Below are 12445 nucleotides of genomic sequence, written 5' to 3' on the forward strand. Positions count from 1 at the left end.
GTTTTCTCTCCTAAAGCAGTCTTAAGTATGGGTAGAATAGGGGTCCTCCCATAGCAAGGAGTTTTCTCCCCTAAAGCAGCCTTAAGTATGGTTGGAGTAGAAGTCCTCCCATTTCTGATCCTGGCGAGTTCTCACGTCAAAATGGAGAATGTTTCTCAGTAGGGAATTTGTTCCAATTAAGAATTCCCTGATGGGGAAATTTTTAACATTCACAAGTCTGAGAGATTTCAAGATTTACAACCAGCACATCACCCAGGGTCACCATTTCCAAGAGATATTCCTCAGCTATCATAGACCAGGAGAAGAGAGTGAGAGAGTACAACAAGAGCCATTCCACCTTGACTACTACCTTTCCTCACTCATCTCTCTTTAACAGCTCTCTTCAGATCAATAATTACTAGGCAAACAATAACCATGACAAGTGTAACAATCCACACCTGTGTATACACAAGGGAAATAATTAATCTGTAAGGATTGTCTTAGGAAAGAGCATGCTCAGACCTGCCCATGGCAAGAAAGGCATTGACCTTTGATCCCAGCATTCCTAAGGTTTAGGCACAAACTCAGGATTCTTTGTGCTCACCTGACTGAGACAATCCATGCCTCTGCCTTGTGGTAATTTACAACTGAACCAATGGCAATCCACTGTGTCTTCATTAATATGTATTAAGTCCCTTTGCATCACAATGGTAATAAATACAAGCATCTGACAGAGAAACAGCCCTTATTATCTTCTTCACCTGTCCCTCTCCTTCCTGGAGCTTAGCCTCTGGCTAAGAACAGCTTTCTCATGGAATTTCCTCTATCTCTGTGAAACACCTTTCCTTCTTAATCTCCTATCCTCTAGCCAGAGTGGTCCCTACTTAGAGCATGGGCTCTAAGGGATCAGTGGCTTTTCTCTCAGCTGATCTCAATACTCATTCCTAATTCCCGTGTTGTTGATTTAAGGTTATCCTACTGCCTCATGTCCTTTGAAGTTAGGTAGCTGGAGCTTGATCTGTGCAGCTTGCTCATTGGTAATATTGCATTGGTGTCTGCCTCCATTCTTATCCATCCCCTGGGCTTCAGCCCTTCCCCCAAGGGTCAATCTTCTATCTTTCCTTTCTTGTAAGGGCTGCTGGACAGCACCTTACAACAAGAAGAAACAAGAAACAGAAACTATTATAAGATATAACATGAATAATTTTGAATGGAATTTAAAGGGGAGATGCTTTGATCTGCATTTGATCAACTGTGAAAGTTGTAGCTACTCTCAGAAAGAGAGCAATCTGGGACAGCTCTGAAGGACTTTTGACCAAGAATGTTTTACACCTCTAGAGAAAGAAATGTGGGAGTCAGTTGCAGATCAAAGCATATTCCCTTTCACATTATTTTATGTACAGTTTATGTGGCTCTGGTTTTATATGAGTGTTCTCTTATAAAAATGACGAATATGGAATTATGTTTTACATGATAATACATGTATAATCCATTTCAAATTACTTACCATCTCTCCAAGAGGGGGACAGAAGGGAAGGGGGGAGAAAATTTGGACCTAATAATTTCAGAAAACATATATTGAAAATGGTTACTAGGTTTAATTAGGAAAATATCATATCTTTAAATTAAATTATTTTAAAGTTAATTTTTAAAAGATGAAAAGCATCATAGACTATTAAGCAACATGCCAATCAGATATGGCTTGATTTCTCATCAGCAATGCTGAATGACATACAGCTTCTCTAATAACATAGGTGATTTTCTAGTGGAAATAGGTGTCTGAACAAGGATTATTAAACAAGAGCAATATAAATTAAGAGGGGAATATCAGTCACAATTTAATAAAAGGATGCTTTAGGGATTTTATGGTACATGGGACACACTTCCCCTTCCTTGAAGTTTCTTATCCAGGAAATGGCTTGATGGTCTCCCTCCAATCCTCACCTAAGATTATCTAAAGCAGTGGTTCTCAACCTTTCTAATGCCATGACTCCGTAATACAATTCCTCATGTTGCAGTCATCCAAAAATTATTTTGGTGGCTACTTCAAAACTATAATTTTGCTACAGTTATGATTCAGAATGCAAATACCTGATATGCATTATGTATTCTCATTGCTACATATTGAGAAGTTGAGAACTGCTGATCTAGAGACACTTGTCTCCTCATCTTCATCTCCATCATATCTAGAACTCCAAACATGACCTTGTCCACCAGGCTGATGGGCTGCCAGGAGCCATGTGGAGACAATAACATCAGAGAGGTCCAGTTTTTCAGTTCTGACCTCTGACCAATTCTAGGATCTCCTGGCTACAGAAGCTCGTGGAAACACTCAGAGGCCATACTAGAGTAGGACCAGTTCACAGGAATCACAGAGCTAATGTGTAGGAATCAATCCATAAACTCGTGACCAAGAAGCATCCCTGGTTGAAGAACAATGTCTCAGAAAGGACAAAAGTTAGAGGTAAATGACTGGATTCAGCATTTAATGGGTGGGCCAAGTGCAATCAATCACCAAAGGTCCAAGTGAATTATTAAGCTAAGATTAGGGAGGTGGTCATGAAATCATGCCTCAAAGGGAAGGTCCTAGAACCATTCTTTTCCTCTTGGCAAGTCAAGGCTGATAGAAATAAAGTGTTCTGCCCATATCTGCATCATCCACCTTCCCCAAGTTCACTGCTAAAGAGCAGAGCCTTTGGATCTGTCTCCATTCCTGACTCTTGACACCGGAAACTCTGTGGCTCGGACCATAAAAGTAATTAGGTGGCATAGTGGAGATAGTGCTTGGCCTGGAGTCAGGAAGACCTGAGTTCAAATTTGACCTAAGAACTCATTAGCTGTATGACCCTGGGAAAATCAAGCAGTCATTGCTTGCCTCTGTTTTTCTCATCTGAAAAATGGGGCTAACTATAAAACCCAACACTTAGGGTTGTTATGTGAATCAAATGAGATACTATTTCTATAAAAATAGTCACAGTGCCTGGCACATAGTAGGCATTACATAATTGCTCATTCCATTCCCCTTCACTTCTCCATAGGCAAGTTCAGTTGGTAGGTGTATAAGATACATTTTGAAGACAAATTTTTTTAATAAACTGAATCTCACAAATCTACTCATAAATTAGATCAAAGCAATCAATTAGTTGCCATCAACTAAGTGTTTATTATGTGTTCAGCCCTATCCTAAATACTGGAGATGTAAATAAAAATTTAAAAACACATCTCTAACCTTGGAGAGTTCATAGAAGGAACTTTCCCCAAAGTGGAAGCCATTCAATGTGAGGTGTCAGGGCTGACTTTTCCTGTTGACCTTGAATTACAGCATAATAGAGTCCTGGGTTCAAATCTCACCTCTGATGCTTTCTACTTTTGTGTCATGAGGCATGTCACTTAACTTCTCTGCACCTCACTTTTCCCATATGTAAAATGATGGGGTCCAGCTAGATGGCTATTGAGGGTCCCTTCCAGGCATATCCGGTCACCCTGAGATAATTACTTTACTTCTCCAGGCCTCAGTATCCACATCAGTAAAATGAGAGGCTATCCATAATACCTGATACTTCAAAGTTTCCTTCCAACTTTATACCTATGGTTGATTATATAAAAGACCTTAGCAGTGGGAACCTCACTCCTACCTCTAAAACTCCTCTTCTCCAGGCTGTACAAAGAAAGCAATCAGAGGTTCAGAAGAGTTCTTGAGGATTGATCTCTAAAATAAGTTCATGTTTCCTCTGTAAGACTGGGAAACAAGGCCCTAAAAAGGATAAACCTACAACACAAAGACAGAGAGGAGGTACCTACTTACCTGTGGGAATAACAGTAGACACAGGGGTCAGGGGGCTCCTCATCAGTGCTCCTGTGCTTCCTGGTCCTTCATGGCCTTGGGCATGTGTGACTGGCACCACACCAGCATCACCTCCTACAGGAAGAGAGAAGGGGAGACCAGAGCTCAGTCAAGTCATTATTAGAGGACTCCCAAAGGAAAGTACATTGTTGCTACTATCTGCTGAGACCAAAAATACATGGCTTCTCTGACTTTTCTCCACAGGATGAATAACCAAGTTTCCCCCTTCAAAGCACGGACTCACTGATGGACAACCTCCATATATGTTTGATTTAGTGGAATCAGAATCCATCAATAAGAAGAGGAGAATCACTTTAGCACAGGGATTGTGAAACTATCCTTGCATGGAGTTGAGGAAGCCTGGAGAGATGACACTAATTCAACAGATATGGAGCCAAGAAAAAGTCCCTACAGTGGCCCATTGGAAGGCTATAGACAGGAAGGACCTGGGAGGAAGACCCTTCTCCTTAGAAAGGCACAAACTGACCCTCCCTGGACAGACACTCCCCATTTCCTCCAAGGCCACACCCCAATTCCCTCCCTGGGAAGCTTATTTAAAATATGCTTATTTGGGAAGAGGCAGGAAGTGGAAGGCACTTGATCAGAAACAGAGGCTGTGCCTGCCTTGACACTGCTGCCCTCTGTGGTTGTGTCAGGAGGACTGGGAGATGCTGTTGTGCAAACTTCCTGTGTGCTGGCTGGAGGCAGGGTAATAGCTGGAGTTGGTGTTGCCTGTGGGTTTCTCTCAGTCTATGGAGTCAGGCCGGCTGGCCCTGGGTCCTCCAATGAAGTAGCAGCCTCAAGGGAAGCTGTGCTTGTGCAGGCTGTGGGAGTACTTAAGGCAGGAAAGGAGCCTGGCCCTGGGCTCAGAGATTCGTGGATAGGAGTGTGAGGTTCTGTTCCCAGGGAGGGTCCATCTCCTGTGGTGACATTATGGGGGGGGGAGTTTGGAGCCATTTGGACAGAGTTCCCCAGAGCCTGTGAGGATTTTGAACGTCCCGAGTCCCCAACCCCTCACGTTAGCACCTTGTCCTTGACAAGCACTTGCAAAACAAAAAGACTGACAGAAATTAGGATCTACTTTTGCTCCAGGGTGCATGGCCACCATGAGAAAGTATTAAATAAGAAGAGACTGATATGTAGATGGATCTGTCCTGTCATCTGGCCCTCAGATGAGATAGGGATCCAGGCTCAGACAAACTGCCTGACGGATACCTGCTCAGGTTAAATGGAAAATGAAGCAGTAATCATTTGTTTAGAATCAGCTACTCCATTCAGGGTTTTAGGTGCTGGGCATAGAAAAGCCTGTCCTCCAGTAGCTGACTTTTATCATAGTAAATTATATGTATACACACAAACTAACACAAGAAATGGACAAAATCCTCCATGAGCTCTTCATCCAAAGGCTGACATCTGGGCAGACAATAATGGGACAGAGGAAGTTGCCGGGTCTTACCACCTAATCACAAACTTTCCTGTTCTCGGACTATGAAGATGAGTCCATATCATATTTGAAAGCTGGAAAACAAGGGCCCAGAGCAAGGATGAATACCAGTATAATAGAAAGAAAAGAAATATTTTCTTACCCATGGCACCTGCAGTAGATTCACTGGTCACTGATGTCATGTCTCTTGCTGATCCGTGGTCTCGGATATGGGTGAAGGGCCCTACACCAATCTCACTCGCTAGAAGAATAAATGAGAACATAAATCTCAGACACAGGACTGGGGGTAGAAAGGACAAGATTATATTATATATATATATATTATATTTATATATATTTTATATTTTATATATTATATCCCTTATATTTTGAAGGAAACTCCAAAATATCTGCTCTCTTTTCTTCATCGTTCATCGAACAGAGAATCTCTCTAGTATTCCCATTCTCTCATTTTTTTTAAAAACTCTTCTAATCTAATGACAGATTTCCTACTTCCCCATCTGGAAAAAACCTTCCTTTTATCCACCTGTCCCTGAGAGCTATAATCTCCTGTCTCTCTTCCCTTTAGTGACTGAAATCCTTGAGGAAGCTCTCTATAAAAGGTGCTTCCACTTTCCTTCTTTCTACTCTCGTTTTAACTACAGTCTGGTTTTCAACCTCATCGCTCAAGTGAAATTGCTCTCTCCAATGTTGTTAACAATCTCTTAATTGCAAAAATCTCTTAATGGCCCTTTCTTCATCCTCATTCTTCTGAAGCTTTCTGCAGTCTTTGATATCATCAACCCATTCTCTTTCATTTTCATAACACAACTCTCGTGGTTCTCCTTTAACTTGTATGACTACTCTCTTTGGTCTCATTTGCTGGATTCTTATCTAGGTCATAAATGCTTAATGTAGGTGACCTACAAGACTTTGAGCTGGGCCCCTCTCTTCTTCTATGAGATTTCACTCAATATTCTACTAAACTCAGAAGATTTAACCATCATCTATATATTGATGATTCTCAAATCTGGTCATCCATCCCTTAATCTCTGTCATGACCTCCAGTCTTATGACTCCTATTGAACAAACTGCCTTTTGGAAATTTTGAACTGGGTTTCTTGTAGACATCTGAGCCTCAACATGTCCAAATCTTAACTCATTGCCTTCCCCTCAAAACCTTCAACTCTTTCTAAGAGTCCAAGGCTCCCGGAAGCCTCAGCCCTGCTGGGCTCAGAGAGCAGGGTCCTCGGAACAACAACCCTCAGGGCCTTCTATCCGAGTCCCAGTGAAAGTCACTGCCCTCGGAGCTCCCCCGGCAGAGAGCAGGGTCGAAACAACAGCAACCCTCAGGGCCTTCTATCCGAGTCCCAGTGAAAGTCACTGCCCTCGGAGCTCCCCACCGCAGAGAGCAGGCTTGTCTGAAACAACAGCAACCCTCAGGGCGGGCAAGACAGCCTCACGGGCTGGATCCTGCTATCCAAATCTCAGTGAAAGTCACTGCCCTCGGAGCTCCCGCTGCAGAGAGCAGGCTTGTCTGAAACAATAGCAACCCTCAGGGTGGGCAAGACAGCCTCATGGGCTGGATCCTGCTATCCAAGTCTCAGCGAAAGTCCCTGCCCTCGGAGCTCTGGGAAGCCGAAGCCAATCCCCCCCAGGCCGACGAAACAGCCTCACGGCCAGCTATTCTGAAGGCAACTTCCGGAAAGCAACCCGACCCAGAGAGCCGGGGGAGAGTGTGGCCTCCTGGTCCGACCCTTCCACTCCAGTTCCAGTGAGGCATACTCAATTTAACCCAGGGAAACCTCATAGAACCGACAATCTGCCCAGGACTAAAGCCTCTGAACACCAGACAGAGATAAGAAAAGCTAATCCTCCACATTCAGAGATGGCAAACTGCACAGAAGCACAGAAGCCCCAAAATACCAAGAAAAATAAGAAGAAAGGGGCGACTTTGGACACATTCTATGGAGCCAAAATACAAAATAAAGAGCAGATAGAAGAAGACCTACAAGAAAATGCTCCAAAATCTTCCAAAGGAAATGGAAACTCTCCACAAACCCATGAAGAATTTGAATCAGAAATGACCAAAAAGATGGAAGCCTTCTGGGAGGAAAAGTGGGAAATAATGCAAAAGAAATTCACGCATCTACAAAACCAGTTTGACCAAACTGTAAAAGAAAACCAGGCTTTAAAGCAAGAACTAATAAAGCAATGCGAAAACACCAAGAAATTAGAAGAGAACATAAAATATCTCACCGACAAGGTGATAGATCTGGAAAATAGAGGGAGAAGAGATAATTTAAGAATAATTGGACTCCCAGAAAAGCCAGAAATAAACACCAAACTCGATATGGTGATACAAGATATAATCAAAGAAAATTGCCCAGAGATTCTAGAACAAGGGGGCAATACAGCCACTGACAGACCTCACAGAACACCTTCTACACTAAACCCCCAAAAGACAACTCCCAGGAATGTAATTGCAAAATTCCAAAGCTATCAAACAAAAGAAAAAATCCTACAGGAAGCCAGAAAAAGACAATTTAGATATAAAGGAATGCCAATCAGGGTCACACAAGACCTTGCAAGTTCTACTCTGAATGATTGTAAGGCATGGAACATGATCTTCAGAAAGGCAAGAGAGCTGGGTCTCCAACCAAGAATCAACTACCCAGCAAAACTGACTATATACTTCCAAGGGAAAGTATGGGCATTCAACAAAATAGAAGATTTCCAACTTTTTGCAAAGAAAAGACCAGAGCTCTGTGGAAAGTTTGATACCGAAAATCAAAGAGCAAGGAATACCTGAAAAGGTAAATATTAAGGAAAGGGGAAAAATGTTATCTTCTTCTTTTACTCAAACACTCTTCTATAAGGACTACATTTATATCAATCTATGTATACCAACATGTGGGGAAAATGTAATATATAAATAGGGGGTAAAGAAAGACCAAATACAATAATCATTCTCACACAAAGATTCACATGGGAAGGGGAGGGGAAGAAAACTCCTATAAGAAGGAGAGGAAGAGGGGGGGTACTTAAACCTCAATCTCAGGGAAATCAACTCTGAGAGGGAAAAACATCCAGATCCATTGGGATCTTGAATTCTATCTTACCCAACAAGGGTAAGGAGAAGGGAAAACCAAAGGGGGGAGGGAGGGAGGGAGAACAAAAAGGGAGGGAAAGAAAGGGGGAGGGGGGAAAATGGAGGGACTAAAACAGGAAACATCAAGGGAGGGGACAAGGGGGACTTATTCAAAGTAAATCACTGGACTAAAAGGTAGAGCCAAAGAAGAAAAGGTTAGAATTAGGGAAGGCTATCAAAATGCCAGGGAGTCCACAAATGACAATCATAATTTTGAATGTGAATGGGATGAACTCACCCATAAAACGTTGACGAATAGCAGAATGGATTAGAATCCAAAACCCTACCATATGTTGTCTTCAAGAAACACACATGAGGCGGGTTGACACCCACAAGGTCAGAATTAAAGGAAGGAGTAAGACCTTCTGGGCCTCAACTGATAGAAAGAAGGCAGGAGTGGTAATCATGATATCTGATAAAGCCAATGCAAAAATAGACCTGATCAAAAGGGATAGGGAAGGTAATTATATTTTGTTAAAAGGGACTCTAGACAATGAGGAAATATCATTAATCAACATGTATGCACCAAATAATATAGCACCCAAATTTCTAATGGAGAAACTAGGAGAATTGAAGGAAGAAATAGACAATAAAACCATACTAGTGGGAGACTTAAACCAACCATTATCAAATTTAGATAAATCAAATCAAAAAATAAATAAGAAAGAGGTAAAAGAAGTGAATGAAATCTTAGAAAAATTAGAATTAATAGACATATGGAGAAAAATAAATAGGGATAAAAAGGAATACACCTTCTTCTCAGCACCACATGGCACATTCACAAAAATTGACCATACATTAGGTAACAGAAACATAGCACACAAATGCAGAAAAGCAGAAATAATGAATGCAGCCTTCTCAGATCACAAAGCAATAAAAATAATGATTAGTAATGGTACATGGAAAACCAAATCTAAAACCAATTGGAAATTAAACAATATGATACTCCAAAACCGTTTAGTTAAAGAAGAAATCATAGAAACAATAATTTCATCGAGGAAAATGACAATGGTGAAACATCCTTTCAAACCTTTTGGGATGCAGCCAAAGCGGTAATCAGAGGTAAATTCATATCCCTGAATGCTTATATTAACAAACAAGGGAGAGCAGAGATCAATCAATTGGAAATGCAAATGAAAAAACTCGAAAGCAATCAAATTAAAACCCCCCAGCAGAAAACCAAACTAGAAATCCTAAAAATTAAGGGAGAAATTAATAAAATCGAAAGTGATAGAACTATTGATTTAATAAATAAGACAAGAAGCTGGTACTTTGAAAAAACAAACAAAATAGACAAAGTACTGGTCAATCTAATTAAAAAAAGGAAGGAAGAAAAGCAAATTCACAGCATTAAAGATGAAAAGGGGGACAGCACCTCTGATGAAGATGAAATGAAGGCAATCATTAGAAATTACTTTGCCCAATTAGATGGCAATAAATACACCAATTTAGGAGAAATGGATGAATATATACAAAAGTACAAACTGCCTAGACTAACAGAAGAGGAAATAGAATTCTTAAATAATCCCATATCAGAAATTGAAATCCAACAAGCCATCAAAGAACTTCCTAAGAAAAAATCCCCAGGGCCTGATGGATTCACCTGTGAATTCTATCAAACATTCAGAGAACAGTTAATCCCAATACTATACAAACTATTTGACATAATAAGCACAGAGGGAGTTCTACCAAACTCCTTTTACGACACAAACATGGTACTGAATCCAAAACCAGGCAGGTCAAAAACAGAGAGAGAAAACTATAGGCCAATCACCCTAATGAATATAGATGCAAAAATCTTAAATAGGATACTAGCAAAAAGAGTCCAGCAAGTGATCAGAAGGATCATTCACCATGATCAAGTAGGATTCATACCAGGGATGCAGGGCTGGTTCAACATTAGGAAAACCATCCACATAATTGACCACATCAACAAGCAAACTAGCAAGAACCACATGATTATCTCAATAGATGCAGAAAAAGCCTTTGATAAAATACAACACCCATTCCTATTAAAAACACTAGAAAGCATAGGAATAGAAGGGTCATTCCTAAAAATAACAAACAGTATATATCTAAAACCAACAGCTAATATCATCTGCAATGGGGATAAACTAGATGCATTCCCAATAAGATCAGGAGTGAAACAAGGATGCCCATTATCACCTCTACTATTTGACATTGTACTAGAAACACTAGCAGTAGCAATTAGAGAAGATAAAGGAATTGAAGGCATCAAAATAGGCAAAGAGGAGACCAAGTTATCACTCTTTGCGGATGACATGATGGTCTACTTAAAGAATCCTAGAGATTCAACCAAAAAGCTAGTTGAAATAATCAACAACTTTAGCAAAGTTGCAGGATACAAAATAAACCCACACAAATCATCAGCTTTTCTATATATCTCCAACACAGCTCAGCAGCAAGAACTAGAAAGAGAAATCCCATTCAAAATCACCTTAGACAAAATAAAATACCTAGGAATCTACCTCCCAAGACAAACACAGGAACTATATGAACACAACTACAAAACACTCACCACACAACTAAAACTAGACTTGAGCAAATGGAAAAACATTAACTGCTCATGAATAGGACGAGCCAATATAATAAAAATGACCATCCTACCCAAACTTATGTATCTATTTAGTGCCATACCCATTGAACTACCAAAATACTTCTTCACTGATTTAGAAAAAACCATAACAAAGTTCATTTGGAAGAACAAAAGATCAAGGATATCCAGGGAAATAATGAAAAAAAACACATATGATGGGGGCCTTGCAGTCCCTGACCTAAAACTATATTACAAAGCAGCAGTCATCAAAACAATTTGGTACTGGCTAAGAGACAGAAAGGAAGATCAGTGGAATAGACTGGGGGAAAGCGACCTCAGCAAGACAGTATACGATAAACCCAAAGATCGAGCTTTTGGGACAAAAATCCACTATTCGATAAAAACTGCTGGGAAAATTGGAAGACAGTGTGGGAGAGACTAGGAATAGATCAACACCTCACACCCTACACCAAGATAAATTCAAAATGGGTGAGTGACTTAAACATAAAGAAGGAAACCATAAGTAAATTGGGTAAACACAGAATAGTATACATGTCAGACCTTTGGGAGGGGAAAGGCCTTAAAAGCAAGCAAGATATAGAAAGAATCACAAAATGTAAAATAAATAATTTTGACTACATCAAACTAAAAAGCTTTTGTACAAACAAAACCAATATAACTAAAATCAGAAGGGAAACAACAAATTGGGAAAAAATCTTCATAGAAACCTCTGACAAAGGTTTAATTACTCATATTTATAATGAGCTAAATCAATTGTACAAAAAATCAAGCCATTCTCCAATTGATAAATGGGCAAGGGAAATGGATAGGCAGTTCTCAGATAAAGAAATCAAAACTATTAACAAGCACATGAAGAAGTGTTCTACATCTCTTATAATCAGAGAGATGCAAATCAAAACAACTCTGAGGTATCACCTCACACCTAGCAGATTGGCTAACATAACAGCAAAGGAAAGTAATGAATGCTGGAGGGGGTGTGGCAAAATAGGGACATTAATTCATTGCTGGTGGAGCTGTGAACTGATCCAACCATTCTGGAGGGCAATTTGGAACTATGCCCAAAGGGCGACAAAAGAATATCTACCCTTTGACCCAGCCATAGCACTGCTGGGTCTGTACCCCAAAGAGATAATGGACACAAAGACTTGTACAAAAATATTCATAGCTGCGCTCTTTGTGGTGGCCCAAAACTGGAAAATGAGGGGATGCCCATCAATTGGGGAATGGCTGAACAAACTGTGGTATATGTTGGTGATGGAGTACTATTGTGCTAAAAGGAATAATAAAGTGGAGAAGTTCCATGGAGACTGGAACAACCTCCAGGAAGTGATGCAGAGCGAGAGGAGCAGAACCAGGAGAACATTGTACACAGAGACTAATACACTGTGGTATAATCGAATGTAATGGACTTCTCCATTAGTGGCGGTGTAATGTCCCTGAACATCTTGCAGGGATCCAGGAGAAAAAACA

At 40.5% G+C, this 12445-nt stretch overlaps 1 protein-coding gene across 1 annotated transcript in view; it reads right to left on the bottom strand.

Annotated features, from left to right (window-relative positions):
- Positions 1-949: 949 nt before the first annotated feature.
- LOC130458064 (mucin-16-like) overlaps positions 950-12445 on the bottom strand; it is a 33290-nt gene continuing 21794 nt past the window's right edge. The window contains exons 9-11 of the mRNA XM_056820975.1: positions 5410-5508; positions 3785-3898; positions 950-1128 (exon numbers count right to left, since the gene is read on the bottom strand). Of these exons, the coding sequence (XP_056676953.1) occupies positions 950-1128; positions 3785-3898; positions 5410-5508 (392 nt within the window). The remainder of the gene's footprint in view (positions 1129-3784; positions 3899-5409; positions 5509-12445) is intronic.

Source organism: Monodelphis domestica, chromosome 3, assembly GCF_027887165.1.
Source record: "Monodelphis domestica isolate mMonDom1 chromosome 3, mMonDom1.pri, whole genome shotgun sequence".
In the NCBI taxonomy this organism is placed as follows: Eukaryota; Metazoa; Chordata; class Mammalia; order Didelphimorphia; family Didelphidae; genus Monodelphis; species Monodelphis domestica.